General features: G+C 56.8%; 10 protein-coding genes across 10 annotated transcripts; 7 read left to right on the forward strand and 3 right to left on the reverse strand.

Annotated features, from left to right (window-relative positions):
• Positions 1–317: 317 nt before the first annotated feature.
• ISF_06327 (hypothetical protein) lies at positions 318–752 on the forward strand (the record flags this gene model as incomplete). The annotated part of the gene is made up of 1 exon (XM_018849931.1): positions 318–752. One exon carries the CDS (start codon positions 318–320, stop codon positions 750–752), a length of 435 nt encoding a protein of 144 aa, XP_018702908.1.
• Positions 753–1165: 413 nt separating this feature from the next.
• ISF_06328 (Crotonase, core) lies at positions 1166–2080 on the reverse strand (the record flags this gene model as incomplete). Its single annotated transcript, XM_018849932.1, has 2 exons — positions 1166–1604; positions 1686–2080. The coding sequence occupies 2 exons, from the start codon at positions 2078–2080 to the stop codon at positions 1166–1168; spliced, it is 834 nt and encodes a 277-aa protein (XP_018702909.1).
• A 404-nt stretch (positions 2081–2484) lies between these two features.
• Positions 2485–4442, forward strand: ISF_06329 (acetyl-CoA acetyltransferase; the record flags this gene model as incomplete). Its single annotated transcript, XM_018849933.1, has 7 exons — positions 2485–2866; positions 3074–3313; positions 3373–3519; positions 3573–3684; positions 3741–3870; positions 3919–4137; positions 4227–4442. The coding sequence occupies 7 exons, from the start codon at positions 2485–2487 to the stop codon at positions 4440–4442; spliced, it is 1446 nt and encodes a 481-aa protein (XP_018702910.1).
• A 289-nt stretch (positions 4443–4731) lies between these two features.
• ISF_06330 (Dienelactone hydrolase) lies at positions 4732–5663 on the forward strand (the record flags this gene model as incomplete). Its single annotated transcript, XM_018849934.1, has 3 exons — positions 4732–4969; positions 5023–5095; positions 5156–5663. 3 exons carry the CDS (start codon positions 4732–4734, stop codon positions 5661–5663), a joined length of 819 nt encoding a protein of 272 aa, XP_018702911.1.
• Positions 5664–5754: 91 nt separating this feature from the next.
• ISF_06331 (succinyl-CoA synthetase beta chain) lies at positions 5755–7209 on the reverse strand (the record flags this gene model as incomplete). Its single annotated transcript, XM_018849935.1, has 5 exons — positions 5755–5838; positions 5891–6009; positions 6073–6891; positions 6943–7137; positions 7191–7209. 5 exons carry the CDS (start codon positions 7207–7209, stop codon positions 5755–5757), a joined length of 1236 nt encoding a protein of 411 aa, XP_018702912.1.
• A 335-nt stretch (positions 7210–7544) lies between these two features.
• ISF_06332 (hypothetical protein) lies at positions 7545–8647 on the forward strand (the record flags this gene model as incomplete). Its single annotated transcript, XM_018849936.1, has 2 exons — positions 7545–8226; positions 8328–8647. 2 exons carry the CDS (start codon positions 7545–7547, stop codon positions 8645–8647), a joined length of 1002 nt encoding a protein of 333 aa, XP_018702913.1.
• A 99-nt stretch (positions 8648–8746) lies between these two features.
• Positions 8747–9879, reverse strand: ISF_06333 (acid phosphatase precursor; the record flags this gene model as incomplete). Its single annotated transcript, XM_018849937.1, has 4 exons — positions 8747–9254; positions 9317–9510; positions 9565–9683; positions 9741–9879. 4 exons carry the CDS (start codon positions 9877–9879, stop codon positions 8747–8749), a joined length of 960 nt encoding a protein of 319 aa, XP_018702914.1.
• A 927-nt stretch (positions 9880–10806) lies between these two features.
• ISF_06334 (MFS monocarboxylate transporter) lies at positions 10807–13676 on the forward strand (the record flags this gene model as incomplete). Its single annotated transcript, XM_018849938.1, has 4 exons — positions 10807–11021; positions 11059–12077; positions 12137–12269; positions 12872–13676. 4 exons carry the CDS (start codon positions 10807–10809, stop codon positions 13674–13676), a joined length of 2172 nt encoding a protein of 723 aa, XP_018702915.1.
• Positions 13677–13737: 61 nt separating this feature from the next.
• Positions 13738–14684, forward strand: ISF_06335 (MFS monocarboxylate transporter; the record flags this gene model as incomplete). The annotated part of the gene is made up of 4 exons (XM_018849939.1): positions 13738–13875; positions 13921–14119; positions 14164–14300; positions 14382–14684. The coding sequence occupies 4 exons, from the start codon at positions 13738–13740 to the stop codon at positions 14682–14684; spliced, it is 777 nt and encodes a 258-aa protein (XP_018702916.1).
• Positions 14685–16533: 1849 nt separating this feature from the next.
• ISF_06336 (Regulator of G protein signaling superfamily) lies at positions 16534–17292 on the forward strand (the record flags this gene model as incomplete). Its single annotated transcript, XM_018849940.1, has 1 exon — positions 16534–17292. One exon carries the CDS (start codon positions 16534–16536, stop codon positions 17290–17292), a length of 759 nt encoding a protein of 252 aa, XP_018702917.1.
• Between the last annotated feature and the right edge of the window lie 37 nt (positions 17293–17329).

Raw genomic sequence — 17329 nt, forward strand, 5'->3', positions numbered from 1 at the left:
TATGGAATAAATGGCGGTGCCGTGAGGGTCTGGTCGGTGATGGACATCCGAAGTCGAACCGTCGGACCGACAAAGCGTCTTGGCCGCTGACCCAGGCGGCGCAGTTCAGTTTGTGGGGGGTCGGATGCTATTTTGATCTGGGCCTCGACCCTGATTGCCTTGCCTGAATATTGGGTTTCACGGTGACGTGGCACAGGCGAATTGGAACAAGCAGCTCTTCTGGGGCGGGATATGGATATAAATACAGGCCAAAAGCAAAGGCAGGGGGCATTGGGGGATTGGCGCAAGATGCCATTGGAGAGCAAGAGCCACACAAAATGAGGCTGCACTGGATCACATCTGCGGTGTTGGCCGCTGCGGCTGCCACCAACTACTACAACGGCGCCCTCTGTCACAGCAGCCTGGATTGCCTCAAGATCTGCCAGCAGGGCGACTTCAAGGTCATCCAGAGCTCCGAGGGCCAGCCGCAGCTTGCGTGCGCCCTGGGCATCGTCGAGTACAGTCGCAAGACGTGCCTGTCACGCCACGGCCGAGGCGACGAGAACATCAAGCTGCTCGGTGACGCCTGTGCCGGGGCTCGCGGCCTGCTCTGCGACAACTTCTGCGTGGTGCGGACGCTGGACCCGGGCCGCTTCGAGGACCAATGCCGTGGCATGGGGGGCGTTCCCTCGACCATCATGGGCGGCTTGACGGAGGCCCAGGCCAAGGGGCAGGAGGTCTGCTCATCGCCGGCGCTTAATGGGGTGAGATGAGATGAGATGAATGATTTGCTACGAAAGGTCTTGGGCGCTTGTCTTGTCAGGTAATTTTGATGGTTGAGAATCTGGGGTGCGGGGAGATGGGGATGGCGAGTAGCCGTGACCGGGATATGGATATAGCCGTTGGGCGATGGACCGGACCGCTGATGGTTGCGTGGTTATAATAAGTTAGTGAGGGAAGGCCGCTAAAAGTTAATGGATGGATATGCTAAAGTTGCTAAAATAATAACGGTAGAGTTTCAGACATGTCTTGTACTGTGCTTGACTTAAAATGTGTGCTGTTCCAGCCAGGTGCTCGTGCAGCTTGTCTCCTCTTTTGAATGAATATCCCAGAAAATAATGTATTGTAAAATTACATGCTCAAGACTACGGTGACTTTCTTTCATCTCTTCCACCCACAGCCTAGCCTACATCTTGGACGGCACCCACTGCGGCTTCTCCTTGCCCACAAACGCCATCAACCCCAGCTTGATGTTCTCGCCATTCACCAGCTGCCGCATGTACCGCTCGTCCATGATCTGCGCCGCCCTCTCGACGCTGGCCGTCTCCCACGCCTCCCGCAGACCCGCGCGGCTCATGATGATGGCGTCCGGCGACGCCTCCGTGATCTGTTGTGCCAGCGCCACCGCCTCGGGCACCACGACCTCCTGCGAGGCGGCGATGCGCGCGAAGCCGTGATGCTTGACCTCCTCCGCCGTCAGCGTGCGCCCCGCCAGCACAATCTCCGACGCCAGCTGCATGCCAAAGATGCGCACCACGCGCGGGATGCCGCCAGCGCCGGCCCATACGCCCCTCTTGACCTCGGGCAGGCCAAACGTCGCCGTGGGGGAAGCGACGACCATGTCGCTGTTTTTCAAAAGGTGTCAGTTGGGCTGTGTTCCCCCGCATGGGGTGAGGTGTGCAAGGGCCTCAAAGATGGTTGCTTACCAGTTCAAGGCCAGCTCGAAGCCGCCACCCAGAGCCAGCCCGTTGACGGCGGCAATCACGGGCTTCTTCCCCAGCCGTCTGCTGAGACCGCCAAAACCCGTCGCCGGCAGAGCGGGCACGTTGGACTGCTCCCCGGAGAGCTGCCTCTCCATCAGCATCTTGAGATCCTGACCGGCGCAGAATGCCTTTTTCCCCTTGCCAGTGATGACGGCCACCCGCAGCGACGGCTCGTCGTCGAACCACTGGAAGAGCCGCTCTCCCTCGTAGTGGCCGTCTGTGTGGATGGCATTCATGGCCTTTTCGCGGTTGATGGTCACGAGGAGCACGTAGGGCGCTGGGTAGCTGAGCTCGTAAACGGTGACCGCCGGAGGCTGTGTTTCTAGCTTGTCTGCCATGATGCCGTATATTTTATTACAGTGTCACGATATTATTCTGTGAAATGATCGGGAAATGATGCAGTATGTTTAAAGAAGGTGTTGATGAATAGATGCTGGGGAGGAAGGCCGGGGAAGTTAATTATTACCTGGTGTCTCCCCTGGAACCTCGGGTCAGACCATCTCCCCACAGCACATAGCCGACGAGCTATAAGCAACCATCAACTGTCAACTATGCATCCTCGTATTGTGTTTCAACAAAAACCTGCCGACAACGTCATAAAAGATAGACTGCCAATGACACCATAGAAAATATTTTTTGGACCGTTGAATCCGAGCTCACCAGAGCCAATCTCCCTCCACCAACCGAACACCTTCAACCGCAAACGCATCTCAAGTCAGCGCTTGGTGGCGCATCTGCAATCATGTCAACTCGAGCCACCCCCATCCTTGTTGGCGTCGGCGATGTTCGGAACAAGTCCAACAAGCCAGAAGATGCCATTGAGCCGTCGAAAATGATGATCCGCGCCATCCTAAGCGCTGCGCAAGACACCGGCCTCGATGCCGGCGCCCAGAAACAGCTGCTCGCTGATGCAGATGGCTTGCGCATCATCCCGACGTGGACATGGGCTTACAACGACTTGCTGAGTACCGTCGCGGATGGCCTGGGGATCAAGCCGACGACCAAGGTGATGCCGACGCACGGCGGCAACCAGCCCGCCCTGCAGTGCGATGAAGCGGCTAGGGCCATCGCCGACCGCAAGAGCAAGGTGGCCATCTTGACGGGCGGCGAGGCAATGGCGTCCCGTATGTATTTCATTTCCCGTTCTGATCAATACTTTTCAGAATGATGTTAACACGCTTAGTTGCGGGATGCCAGAAGGCAGGCCAAATGCCGCCACCAGGCTGGGTGGAACCAGACCCTGACAGCAATCCAGTCTCTATGGATTTGTCTATTTTAGGAGATGGTAATGTTACTCGCATCTGACGATGACTATTCGCTGACCATGCAAGGTGCTGGTCCGCGACACTCGGTTGGCCTGCCCATCCACGTGTATCCTCTGTATGAGAATGGTCGCCGTGCGCATCTGCGCCAGACTGCGCAGCAGAACAATCAGGAGTCGGCCACCCTGTATGCCTCATTCGACGAGATTGGCTCCAAGAACCAATATTCCTGGAACTATGGCGAGAAGCCCAAGTCGGCTGAATTCATCGGCTCCGTCTCCAAGCGGAACCGTATCATCTGCGACCCTTGTAAGTTGCTTCGTCAAAAGGAATAAGGATTGGGAAGGTACGGACTAACAACGAAATAGACCCGCTGCTGATGAATGCCTTTAACGGTGTTAATCTGTCCGCTGCTTGCATCCTGACATCGACAGAGCACGCCGAGAAGCTGGGTATCCCCAAAGACAAGTGGGTGTATATTCTTGGTGGCGCCGGCACTCATGAAAAGGATAACTGTAAGTTGTTGTCACGACAAGCCGTGTGGTCAATATTGATGTCCAAAAATTAGTCTGGGAACGACCTGGGTTTGCTAGTAGTCCAGCCATTACAAACTCTCTCGATTCTGCGCTGCAGGTATCTGGCCTGACAAAGGACCAGATTGGCGCCTTTGACTTTTATTCGTAAGTCGAGTTGACACAAGTGGTAATGCCAGGAATTTTCACTGACACAGTTACAGATGCTTCCCTATTGTTCCCAAGCTTGCATGCGACCATTTCGGACTCTCCCCGACCAGCCCAGAGAAGCCAATTTCGCTGCTCGGCGGACTCACATCCTTTGGAGGCGCTGGCAACAACTACTCTATGCATGTAAGTGCAAATGCCTGTAGGGAAGCGGGCAAATCTAATAATGCATAGGCGCTCACGGCCATGACGCGTGAGATTCGTAGCCGCAAGTACAAAAACGGCTTGATCCTTGCCAACGGCGGCATGCTCACGCACCAATACGCCGTCTGCCTCTCCGCGCAACCGCGCCGGGACGGACGAGACTATCCCTCCAAGAATCCGCTGCCGCTCGTCGTGCCAGATCCGGCGCCACCATTCGTCGAGGACGCCAACGGCCCCGCCACCATTGAGGTAGGTTTCCGATCCGCGCCCGCGCCATTTTCCCCAGCCGCTGCCCCCATTATCGCCAACACCGCCCACTGACAAAGAGCCCGCAACAGACTTACACGGTTGAATATGATCGCTCGGGGGCACCCAGCCTCGGACACGTTGTCGGAAGGCTTAAGACTGGCGAGCGCTTCCTGGCGAACCACGGCGATGAAGCTACGCTGGAGAGGCTCGCCCAGCGCTCCGCGGAGCACATCGGCGAGGCCGGCGTCGTGCGCAAGGAGGACGACAGGAATCTCTTTTACTTTGCCGCCAAGCCGAACCTGTAGAATAAATCCGCCTTGTACGATGAAGATAGATTCAAATAACTGTCTTTATACTGCCAATTGCAGAAAAATAATCTCTTAACTGCACGTGACTGCGTCAACTGCGGCCGGTTGCGGTACTCGTCCGCTATCTCCGGCCCGCGGTTATTCATGACGTGGTTTAGCGTGGCATCAACATCTCCTCATCTCGCGACATTCAACCGACCGACCTTGCACATCAATTGACAAATAAATCGCGCTCTTTTATCAATCCGCTTCAGCTAACAAACAGCAAAATAAAGAAATAAAAAAAATGGCCTGCGCAGACTGCTTCCGCGGCAACATCCACGAGGGCACTCCCAAGGGCGAGGTCAGCCACGTCCATGGCCTGCCGACGTACATTTCCCGGCCTCCCTCGGGCACGGCGTCGCGCGGCATCGTCGTCATCATCCCGGACGCCTTTGGCTGGGAGTTTGGCAACAACCGCCTGCTGGCGGACAATTACGCCAGAAAGGGCGGCTTCACCGTCTACCTCCCTGATTTTATGAATGGTATTGCTTTGCTGCGGATTCGCCGGCTTCCCTCTTACTGAACTGTGATGTAGGCCATGCCGCTCCGTTGAGGATGTTTGACCACGGTCGCGCCTTTTCAACCTCACCCAGCATCCTAACAAAAATGTGAGTGAGACCGGGCCTGACAGGCTAGCTTGAAGAAACACAACTGACATCCGAGCTCAGGTACCACCTCTTCTGGGCCGTCCTCGACGTCATCCCGTTCTTCTACCATTGCAACCCGTGGAGCACCTTCCCCGTCGTCAAGGGCTTCTTCTCGCAGCTGCGCAAGGACGAGGGCGCCACGCAGCCCGTCGGCGCCGCGGGCTTCTGCTGGGGCGGCAAGCATGTCGTGCTGCTGACCCACGGCCACGAGCTGGACGGCCGGCCGCTGCTCGACGCCGGCTTCACCGCGCACCCCAGCATGCTGAGCATCCCCGGCGACCTCGCCAAGATCCGGCGGCCCGTGTCGTTTGCGCTGGCGGCCAAGGACGACCAGATCTCGCCGGCCAAGGCGGCGCAGCTCAAGAGCATCGTGGAGGCGCTGCCGGAGCCGGCCAAGGGCGAGGCGTTTGTGATTGAGAGGACGGGACACGGGTTTGCGGTTCGGGCGGACTTGGCGGAGGATGACGTCGCGGCACAGGCGGCGAGGGCGGAGGACCAGTGCATCGACTGGTTCAACAAGCATTTTTGATGAAGACGCAGTGAAACGACAAGGACGGATCAAGTTTGGATTCTATAATGGATGTCTGTCTTGTAGTCTATAGGCAATTGATATTCAGTGCTTATGCTTTGGCAAGCTCTACTGCCTTGGCGGCCGCCTTTCCAAAGTCGGATTCTACGTGCAGTCCTAGATTCGCATCCGCGAGCTTGGAAAAGTTAGCATCACACACGTCGCTCGCTCTGCTTTGTGCAACTTACAAGCTTCAATCCCGCCTCCGAGTTTGTGCCCTGCAGACGCACCACCATCGGGACGTGGATGTTCATCTCCTTGGCGGCGCCAATGATGGACTCGGCAATCATGTCGCATCTCGTGATGCCTATGCAAGCCGTTAGACCCCCTTCTCTCGTCACTCACCTCCTTCTTTGCAAGCACCACTCACCGCCGTAAATGTTGACAAGAATAGACTTGACGCGCTCGTCGCGCAGGACGATGCCAAACGCCTGCATCATCGTCTGCGTCGTCGCCTGGCCGCCGGCGTCGAGAAAGTTTGCGCTCCGGCCGCCGGCCAGGCCGATGGCGTCGTTGGTCGCCATCGCCAGCCCCGCGCCGTTGACCACGTTGCCGACGTCGCCCTCCATGCGCACGTACACGAGCCCGTGCCGCTCCGCCTCGACCTCGTCGCGGACCTCCTGCGCGCGGTCGCGCAGCGCGAACAACGCCGCCTGCCGCCCGTGCGCGTCGTCGTCGAAGACGAACTGCGAGTCCGCGCAGGTGAACCCGTCGCTGCCGCGGGCCAGAGAGCGCACTTCCAACAGCAGGCCCTCTCGGTCGCGGAAGATGCGGTGCAGCGCCGTCAGCGTGCGGCCGAGGCTGGCGGCCTCGGCGGGGGAGTCGGACAGCCCGAGGTCGGAGGCGATACGTGAGACGAGCGGCGCGCGGATACCCTCGTCGAGGGAGAAGGGGTAGGTGCGGATGCTGCCCGGGTGCTGCGCGGCGATGGAGCGGATGTCCTGGCCGCCGTGCGGGGAGATGACGATGGCGGGCTGGCAGGCCTCGCGGTCTATGGTCATGGCTAGGTACCAGACTTCATCGTGAGAGGCCGGCTGTGAGATGTACAGCTCTTTGGCGACGATGCTGCCGTCGTTGGACGACCGAAGAAGATCAGCGGCGAGCTGGGCTGCCTGCTGAGGGCTGCGAGCTACTAAATCGGCGGCTTCTTTTCGCTTAAGAAGCTGCGCACTAAGCAGACTATTGTTTCCTGAGTGTGATGATTAGTTGAGGTCTCAATAGTTGCGCGGAATCGACGTACCGAGTTCCTCCACGGCTGCTCGAGCTTCCTCGGCGGTGCGCGCGACAAGGCCGCGAGGCACGAGAGCGCCGGCCTCATGGCATGTCAGCTGTGGTGCGAAGGAATAGCAGATATCAGATCGACTACCTCTTTTAACAACTCCTGTGATTGGTATTGATGAAGCGTGAGTCGCCGGACTTGCTGCCGAGCCACAAGCTACCCGTTGTCAGCATATACCGAGATGTGCGCGGGCCGGACCGGGCGCCTACCTGAGAGCTCACCCTCCATAGTCGCATAGCTGATCTTTGTGAAGCCATTGAATGAAGAAAAAAAAAAACGCTCATGTGAGAAATTCTTTGAGATGCTCGTACTGTTATGTTCAAGTTGATGTTGTCAAGGTCGAAGCGCGCTGTGCATTTAGTTGCCGGTCACTTGCCGGCTTTATGATGGTGGCTTCTCACAAGACGTCATGGTATCTGTGCTGGCTTCGCTAAGTTACCTAGTGCCCGGTTATATGACCTTCGCCAGCCCAACTACAGTACATAGTGCGACCCTGCTGCTCACAGCTGGCTACAACGTACTCAATTGAGATTCACATTCAACGACTGTACAATATTTTAAAAATGAGCCGGCCAAGCTGCCAGGCGAGTGCACGATGGGCGCGACAGTTTAGCACCTCGGCGCATCTCCGCCGGCCGGCCAACGCGCAAGACGCCGCCTCGCGCCTCCTCGACGACTTCGCCGGCAAGACGGTCAGCCGGCGGCAGCTCATCGACGGCAACCAGCTGCAGAAGCTATCCCTCACCCTGGGCCGCACCTCCATCGGCCCGCACGACGTCACCGCGCGCCCGCCGCCGACCGGCACCCCCGTCCCGGCCGGCCACCACCTCGTGTACTTTACGCCCGACGGCGTCGAGGCGCAGCTGGGGCCCGACGGCTCCGACAGGACGTACAACGCGGCGGCGCCGTTCTCCCGGCGGATGTGGGCGGGCGGCACGATGCGATGGCCCTCGGCTGCTGGTGGCGGCGGCGCACCCCCGGTTCTCCGGGTGGGCGACGAGGCGGAGGAGCGCACGACGCTCCTGAGCGCAGAAGCCAAGAGGAGCCGCTCGGTGGGCGAGATGGTGCTCGTGGAGGTGGTCAAGGAGCTGGAGGGGCCGCAGGGCGTGGCCGTCGTCGACAGGCGCTCCTGGGTGTTTCGCCTGGAGATCGAACCGAGCCTTGTAGCGACGGCGGCGCCGGAGCCGCCGAGACGGACGAAGCAGGGCCCGACGGTGATTGAAGATGTAGAAAACGGATCCAAATGTGAGTTACGAAAGAGAGAGATATTGTGAACGCACTGCCTGGGATGTATCCTGACAAGACGCAACAAGTCCGCGCCCGAAACTTTTGCTGGTCCCCCGTAGGCCTGTTTCGCTTCTCCGCGCTCACCTTCAACGGTCACAAGATTCACTACAACGAGGGCTGGACGACCGCCGTCGAGGGCCACCCGGGCGTGGTCGTGCATGGGCCGCTGAATCTCATCAACATCCTCGATTACTGGGGGGACATCCACGGGGACGGGCGGGCGCCGAACGAGGTTACATATCGCGCCATGTCGCCGCTGTATGCAGGTGACCAATATCAAGTGCACACTGCCGGTGTAGAGGACGGTACCGACGGCAAAAAGTACCAAATATTGGCCGACAAGGATGGTGTCGTGTGCATGAAGGCTGACGTATGGTAAGGTGGTGCAGCATTCCCTCTTACATAGTGTGCATGTAATCACGGGGCTTGCATTCATCATATTTTATTCATTCATATTTATTTCATCCAGCTGTCATATTCAGCCGGTCTTGGTTAGAGGCTCGAGTCGCTGCATGATGCTGCTGGCATAGTCGCCCGACGGCGCATCATAGTCGACCGTGTAAATGGACACGGAGATGCCCCCGTTTTCCACCACGTACGTCTCGCCCGGCAGCGAGCAGTCGCCGTGCACGCAGGCATTGACGCCTGCCGCGTAGGGCTTCACGTTGGCCCACGTGAAGACGCCCTTCTTAGGGTCCCAGACGGCCTCGTTGACGTGCGCGTTGCCCGTCATGCGGGTGCGCACGACCTCGGGCTCGGAGCCGTTGTTGGCGCGCAGCTCGGGGATGTTGACGCTGAGGCCGTATCCGAGCGGCAGCAGGGGCCCGCGGGGAGTGCTGCTCTTGATGACCTGGTCGACGACCTTGACGGCCATCTTGGCGACGAGCGTGGCCGGGTCGCTGCCGTTCTTGATGTCAAAGTAGGGGACCTCGGGGTTGCTGGCGGAGAGCGCGATGGCGGGGACGCTGCGGTGCGTGGCGGCGTAGCTGGAGATTCTTGTCAGTTGTATTCTTATATTCTGCATGATCAGGCTATGAACGGGACGTACGCTGCCCCAGCGGTTCCTGAAAGAGTCCAGACAAAAGACCCGAGGTTGGTGCCAAAGTTGGGGCCCGTTAGGACGAGGTCGGGGACCTTGAAGTCGGCAAAGCGAGGCAGCACGTAGTCGAGGGCAACAAAGGTGCAAGCCGCAGGAGTGCCGTTGTAGTACCAAATGTGGCTGTCGTGAGGATCACTGCCGATCTGCGACGCTCATCAGCTTGGCTCAAAGTGCCTGGTATGAAGGGTACCCCTTACTGAAGGTGCGCCTTTGGGAATCAAGTCATACTGCGAAGCCGCAGTCAGGTTGCCCTCGCTGCTAAAGTCGCTTTTACCGCCCATGCCGCTCTGCTTGGTGGCCGGTGCGACGATCCAAGCTATCCAAGGTTAGGGCCTCGTCATAGAAGCCGCGACAAAGGGCACAAGAAACATACCATTGTGGCCGGCCTCGTTTAACAGTCGGTATACTTCTCGCAGGTTGCCTGAGGCAAAACCATCGTCGTTGTTTAGCAGGATATTAAGAGCTTGGGCGGACCCAGCCAGGACTAGCGACAAGAGACTGGAGGCGAGCATATTGGGACCTTGGATGTCTCAACACTACGATGGACGAGAAGAGAACGGGGTCACTGAAGGCCGACAGACGGGCCTCAATGGCTACTTATACAGAAACTCTTGGCAAAAGATAAGAAATCTATCCGTACCCCGCGAGGGGAGAACAAAAGGTCCAAAGGTGAGGGTCACCTATTGCCCGAGCTGGCAAGGTGCAGGAGCGGCACCGAAAAGAATACGGCTGGAGTTGCTTCCTTGTTGGGCCAGCCCGAGCGGAGGTCACCGAGGCCGCTGCTGCGGTGCTGCGGGAGGCTTACGCGAGTTCCGAAATGACAATTGGTCGCGTGGGGTAGTTACAGTACGAAGATGGCTGGGAATAGGCTCGGGATCGACTCGAGAGGGCTTGGTTCACTAGAGAGAGAATCGCGATAGGTCCTTGATAATCCCGACTTGACCGAACGATTGAAGGTCACTAATGGTGATCGCCACAGCAATGCGGCCAATTCGTGAGGTGATGCCGGGGGACTTTGTGTTGACCTCAGCTTGATTAATTTGAGTGAATACCCATCGATTTTTGTGTTACAGTATCCCTAGCCGCAGTGTGGCGTAGTCTCCCTGGGTTCACGGCCCAGCATTTCCCCAAGGGCAGAGCACTAGCCACGTTATGTGCAAAAGGCCCAACTCGTTTAACTTTCCAACTACACCCACGAAACTATTGCAGGCCGGATCGCTGTCACATTCCGAGCTCGGCTATGGATGCGCGCCGGGAGGCTGTGGCGCCATCAAAAGTTAGTTTCGTCCCAAGAGGCATCTCGCGGAGCCTTGTTGACTCATTTTGAAATGGTTTCTCCGGAGTGTAAAAAGCAAGAAATGTCTCTGCGTCATTAAACAACTTCGCTCTTGCATCAACCAATATAACCTGCCAAAGTGCATTGATTGCGGTGCACCAACATGTCGCCCACCGACTCTCACGACAGCGAGCCTCGCCGCTCCATTGAGACATTGCAGATACAGGATGACAACGCCGCCGGCGGGACAAGTCTCCCGCCAACAGACCACGGCCGCGATGCGTATTTGGCCCTCGCCTGCTGCACCGTCGCCCAGGCGCCAATCTGGGGCAAGCCAACCCCTCCCTCGCTGAAGCTCTTCTCTTCCATCCCTTTTGCGTGAAATACGCCCGCCCTGCTGTATCCCCTAACCAAGCACAGGCTATTCCGTCGCCTTTGGCATCTTCCAAGAGTACTACACCAGCGACGAGAGCCCCATTAAGGCGCCGCCCGGCGCCTTCGCCACCATCGGTGCCCTCCAGATGGGTGTCATGTACCTCATGATGCCCGTCGCCTTCATGGCGCTGAGCTGGTTCCCGCGGCTGCGCCCTTGGTGCGGCCCGCTGGGGCTGGCCGTCACCGTCGCGAGCCTCTGCGCGTCGGCGTACGCGACCACCGTCGGCGGCCTCATCGCCACCCAGGGCGCGCTGTACTCGGTCGGCTGCGGGCTCCTCTTCAGCCCCGTATCCCAGTACATGGACGAGTGGTTCTCGGCCCGCAAGGGCCTCGCCTACGGCGTCATGTGGGCCGGCAAGTCGCTCGTCGGCATGATCATGCCCTTCGTCTTCAGCGGCCTGCTCGCCCGCCTCGGCCTGCGCGCCACGCTGCTGTCCTGGGCCGGCGCGTCCGCCGTGCTGACGCTGCCGACGCTCTTCTTCCTCCGGCCGCGCGTGCCGCTGCGCCTGCAAGCCGCGCGCCGCCGCGTGTCGCTCGGATTCCTCCGGCAGACGTCGTTCTGGATGATGCAGGTCGGCATCGTGCTGCAGGCGCTCGGCTACGTCATGCCGAGCACGTACATGGCGAGCTATGCGACCGACGTCGGCTACGCGTCCATCACGAAGCCGATCCTCATCTCCATGTTCTCGCTGTCCGGCACCTTTGGCGCGCTCTTCCTCGGCATGATGAGCGACCGCCTTGACGCGACGCGGGTCGTCCTTATCTCCGCCCTCGGCAGCGCGGCGCCCGTCTTCCTTCTCTGGGGGCTCAGCCGGCACCTCGCCAACGTCATCGCGTTCGCGCTCGTGTACGGCTTCTTCGCGGGCGGCTTCAGCTCGACGTGGACGAGCATGACGCGCGAGATCCAGCGCGACGACCGGACGGCCGATCCGTCGCTGCTGTTTGGCTTGCTCATGGGCGGGCGCGGCGTTGGATTTGTCGCGGGCGGGCCGCTGAGTGGTGCACTAATTGCGGTGCCGGGGCTCTTGACTGATGAAGCACTCGGATACGCGACAAAGTATGGCCCAATGATTCTCTGTACAGGGCTGACTGCCATCTTGTCCGCGTGGGCCCCGTTCTGGAAGATCTCCAAGATGCTCAAGTCGAGCGCGAATCCGTCCAGGGTCAGCACAACTTGAAGAAGCTGCTTTGGTAAGAATACGAATTAGGAAAGGAGACAGATTGGATCAAGCTGCGGTTAGACACCAGTCAGGTACAAGCTAAAGACTGGGAGAAGAGCAAGTAGATTTGGCATTTTGACCTGCATCACTAGTGCAACATGCTCAGCACCTGTTATTATCTGATAACAAAGATTGCCACGAACAAGAAATTGGAATTCGTTAATTAACTGCCAAACAAATCCGGCTTGGATGGCAGCTCCCGTCCGGTCTGCCAGCTGGCAACTGGCAACTGGCAACTGGCAGCTGGCAGCAAACGGGCAAATTTCGTTTTGTTGCTCCCTTCTCTCCCAGCCCCTCACTTCACTTTCTAATTCTGCCATTCGCACCGTTCAGCATTTCTAAATGATTCATCTTGAGCTTGAATAAATCTGCTTTTCCTGTCTTGTTTTGGCATCATTAGTCGCTGCTTTTCGCACAGGCGCGGCACGCAGTCGCTCAGAGCCAATGAGCGAATCCAGCTACTTGCTGATTCAGGCGAGAGAAGAAAATTTACGGAAAACATTCACACGGCTCTGATTATTCTGCAGCCAGCACGCCAGAGGCACTTCCTACGGAGACTACCAAGCTTACCAGCTCTCCTCCCGCTGTTCAACCTTGCAATCCGAATCCGCAACCGGATCTGCTAGAAACACAGCAAAATCTCCCTGTTGAATCATTGAATCAAAGGACAAAAGTTTTGAAAATACCGCCTGCCATCTCAGAAAAAGAAGAGCTATTGCTCAAACGTATGGAAAAAGACGAAGATTGGTGGAAATACATATTAGATTTTCAGAACAGCCACTCGGACCTTAGTCGGAATCTACACAATGTAATTCCCGAGCTTTCCAACGCTGGAAGATTCCACAACGAGCACGCTACGGTCGCCCAGGCCTTGGCAACAACAAGAGCTGTCCAGGATCGGGAAAGTCTTTTCTTTGTCAAATCCTTGCTTCGGCCGTTGTGGATGGAGGCTGGCAAGCGTACGCTGGGTATGCCAACAGTCACCCAGCTGAACCGAAGCCGCGCGCAGATCATCTACACGTCTCCCCAGAATGAGCAATGTAAGGATGCCATCAAGCGATTTAAGCTCTCAAACCCGGAAAAACGAGTTTGCCGGTTGTATGGCTACAACAGAGAATTGCAAGCTCTAATCCGCAGCGATGACGAGGTTGAACCAGACCAGGATGATGGGCCCAACAGCAATGTCGCCACCAAATTTCACAAAGCTCTAAATCAGCTCATGGAAAAATCGGCACTTAAGCACGAAGACCCGAGAAACCCGCGGTTGGATCCTGATAGCCTATCATCACTTGTGCGCGCAACCGCAAGAGGCGAGGATCTTCGAGAATTGAAAATGAGCTGGGATCTTTGGAGAGAAGACAAGCCGCAATGGTTTTAGAAAGAAGACTCTTTTAAAGAGACAGGACAGGCGATACTCCAGAGTGCTGTGAAGGGCATCGATGCATTTTTTTGGCACTCTCGTCGCCATCGCACAGTGCCACGATCACATGCTAACGGATCATGGAATCCTGCGTCAACCTGCTCTTCTCATCGTTGATGAGGTCGGCCGCCTGACTGAAGCTCATGCCCTTATCGGTGTAAGTATATGGAAAGAGGTACCGACTATTTTTGCAGGGGATTAGGAGCAGTTTGGTCCGATTGTTGCCACAGCCGGCACTCGCTTTGAGTATTATGTTGACGGGCACAAGTTTGAGTTCAGGTCTGTCGTCAGCGCCCAGCTGGAAAAATCGTTCCTGGCTCGAGCCGCGGCGCTGGACGGCATCGACGCCAGGCTCACCATGTCACCGCGTGTACGGATCGGCAGGCGAGTTTCCATGCAAGGTTCTTTACGACGGCGCCATGATACAGACGCATACCGAAGATAGCCCTCGCCACCGAAGCTGTCCAGGAGTGGTTTGCCCGTCACAGTGCTTCTGGAAAGAATTCTCTGTTTGTAAATTTGTCTTCTGAAGAGCAACAGCAGGGCACATCTAAAACCAATCCTACTTCCGCCTACTTTGTGGTACAGCTGGCCATTGACATTGCGCATCAGATGAAACTGCCATTGATGGAGGATTACACAAAGTTTGACAACCCGCTCTAGAACACCGGCTCCATCAGGAAGGGACATGTTCTGATACTTGTGGCCTATGGGTCACAGAAAATGCAAGTCCTGCGATGTCTCAAAAAGATCAGCGCGCACGAGGTGGACAAGTCGCGGATCAGCGTGCGCACAATAGATGACTCGCCCAGTCACGAAGTAGAAATCGCCATCGTGGACCTCGTACGGTCGGATGGCATCGGGTTCCTCGCGGAGCCAGCGAGGTTGAAGGTGGCGGCGACGCGAGCGCAGCTGGGCACGATCTGGGTTGGCTGCCGGGAGCTCTGCAAGCGACGGGACAACTGACAACTCTCTCAGAAAGCTCTACGACTATCACAGCAGGCACAATGTCGTGGTTTTCCTTGATTTGAAATCACCACTGTTGGTTAAAATTGGTCAGGGGGCCGTTGTTGGCTCACAACTATCCGTAGCTGCTCAGCTCACAACGTCTCTAGGCTATCCTTGCAAAAAACGTTGCAAAGAACGTGATAACAAACATTATAAAAACGTTAAGGAAAGATTATAAAAAGCTTAAAATATATTGATTTAATTTCACTTTTTTGTCGCTAATTGCCAACGGTTGACATGGAGATTGGATTGGCTCAGGGCGCTGTTCGGCCGGGTAATGAACTCCCGGGAACCGTTCGACCAGGGGATGGATGAACGAAAATAGGGCGCAAACGGCGGGATAGAACATTAATATACAGTAAAGTAGGTCTCAGGCAAATATACGCATAATTTTATTCAACAGAAATCTTTCACCTGTCAATACTTCAACGGCTGCCCGGGTTCCCCATATCACCAAGTACAACTAGGTAGTAAGCGTGTCACCTTGCAGCTGCAGGCTATATTGCGATAGCTACCTTGTACAGCCGTGCCAAGGAAATAGATGCTTGGAGTCAAACGCACACCCCTATTTCTGGGCTCTTAAAATAGGTGTAGGTCCGCATCCACCACTACGAGGACATGCTGGGGTTGACGTCCTAGCAGCGTGGGAAGAATGTCTCCGACACTCCTGCAGGAGACGAATGATGGAGGCTTGAATGTACGTTCTTAGGCTACCAGGAATTGGGAACCTAATTCCAGTCTGTGTCTTGCCCTGAAATGGCGTTTTTTAGGTGCGATCCCCGAACGCAAGAGCAAACACTTGCTCATTACGACAGTTTATGCGCAAGTAAGTAGCCAACCAGTATTAAGTGCTAGAATATAAACTGTGTAAGACTGTACGGATAGCCTCAGCGGAGACCTGTCATGGACGTTCAAGGCATATAGTTATCGGATACTAGGGATGCTGGGCCTTGTGGGCTGCCATTGCTCGATCTGAGGTCGCCATGGCAGAGAGGCTTACCTAGTGACCCTGTGATGCAAAAGGCGAGCAAACTTTAAATGTGAACCCCCTGTATATGTCATAATCCCGGTGGCTGGCTTATTGCGGTCGCCCGAGATGCCAGGTCTTGGCGAGCATGCATGGGAATGAGCGCCCAGAAGAACTAACTCCTTGAGCAAGCAGAGTAACGTTAAAACTAAGCTTGATGGTGAAGATACCCGTCATTCTATTAACAGTCATCTGGATAATTAATAGCCAATAGACAAAAAGCTACTATGCATTAGTGGCCGCCGTGTGGTATCTGCAAGAGTTCGCTTTCCTCAACTCGTGCTTCGCCTTAGGGATGAGACCCAATTCCGTCCGCTGTGGCCCCTGACTTGTTCGAGAAGACGATTTATTAACCGGGTCACCGGGTTCTCAAGTTCAAGACAAAATGGCCCGAGACGGCTTAGATCGACAAGATCGCGGGCGACAAAGATGGGATGGGGGATCCCCCGCCAGGGCGGAAAAAGCAAGTGGACGATATGGGTATGTATTCGGAAATTGGTCGATTGTTTTGTGCAACATCGGATGAATAAGAAGACTGCAATTTCTCTAATTTTCTGATGGAGAAAAGAAAAGAAAGGAGCTTCAGTTTACTGTATACCCTGTTATAGGATGCACTCTCACACCAACTTTCACTTTCACTTTCACTTTCACTTACACGCCTTAAGCGTCAACAGCCCACAACGCCATTGACGATCAACGGGCCTTTGCTTCACTAACACCTCTGTCACAAGTACCTTTCGTTCTCCTTTTCATTACTGTCATCCCACTCACTCACTCACCATGGGATCCGAGCCAGACGTAGTCACGCCGGCCGGCAAGCCCAGACCCAATCTCGACGGCGTCGGCATCTGGTGGGTGTGCTGGGCCTGCATCTGGACGACGCTCCTCGCGGGCAGCATGGCCTTCCTGATCCGCCACCGGCACCTCCCGATGCTGCGTATCCGCGGCCTCGGCCTCTCCCTGACCGCCATCGCCCTACTGCACCTGTTCTGGATCAGCGGGCAGCTCGGCTACGTCGTCGGCGCCCTGGCCCCGCCGCAGGCCGAGTACTGGATCATGGGCACGTACTTTCCCTTTGGCATCGCGCTGTTCCACGCCTCCAACGCGCGCTTCCTGCACGTCGCCAAGCGGCAGCAGAGGTTCACCGTGCAGGGCCGGGGGGCCGGGTTGTGGGGGCCTCACGCCGACGGCGGCGGTCGTCCGGGCGGCTTGCTCGGGAGGTTCTGGGGCCTCGACTACTCGGCCCGGACGCTGGTGCTCGTCGGCCTCTGCATGATGCTCCAGCTCTTACTCACCGTCTTCGTGTACCTGAGCTCGCGCAAGTTCCACCCGGCGTTCGGCCTGCCCGGCACCCACGTCGACGGCACCGACGCCCAGCGCAATGCCGCCATGGGGAGAGGGTGGGAGTGGTGGCCGACGTGCTTCTGGCAGCTCGCATGGGCTTGGGTCGTGGCGCCGATTGTCCTGTGGAAGTCGAGAAACATCAAGGACGTGCACGGCTGGCGCCTCCAGACGATTGGCTGCACGCTTGCCAACTAAGCCAACCAACCCTCATTCGCCTCTCTATATCTCTCGC

This window comes from Cordyceps fumosorosea (genome assembly GCF_001636725.1).
Source record: "Cordyceps fumosorosea ARSEF 2679 chromosome Unknown scaffold_16, whole genome shotgun sequence".
NCBI classification, from domain to species: domain Eukaryota; kingdom Fungi; phylum Ascomycota; class Sordariomycetes; order Hypocreales; family Cordycipitaceae; genus Cordyceps; species Cordyceps fumosorosea.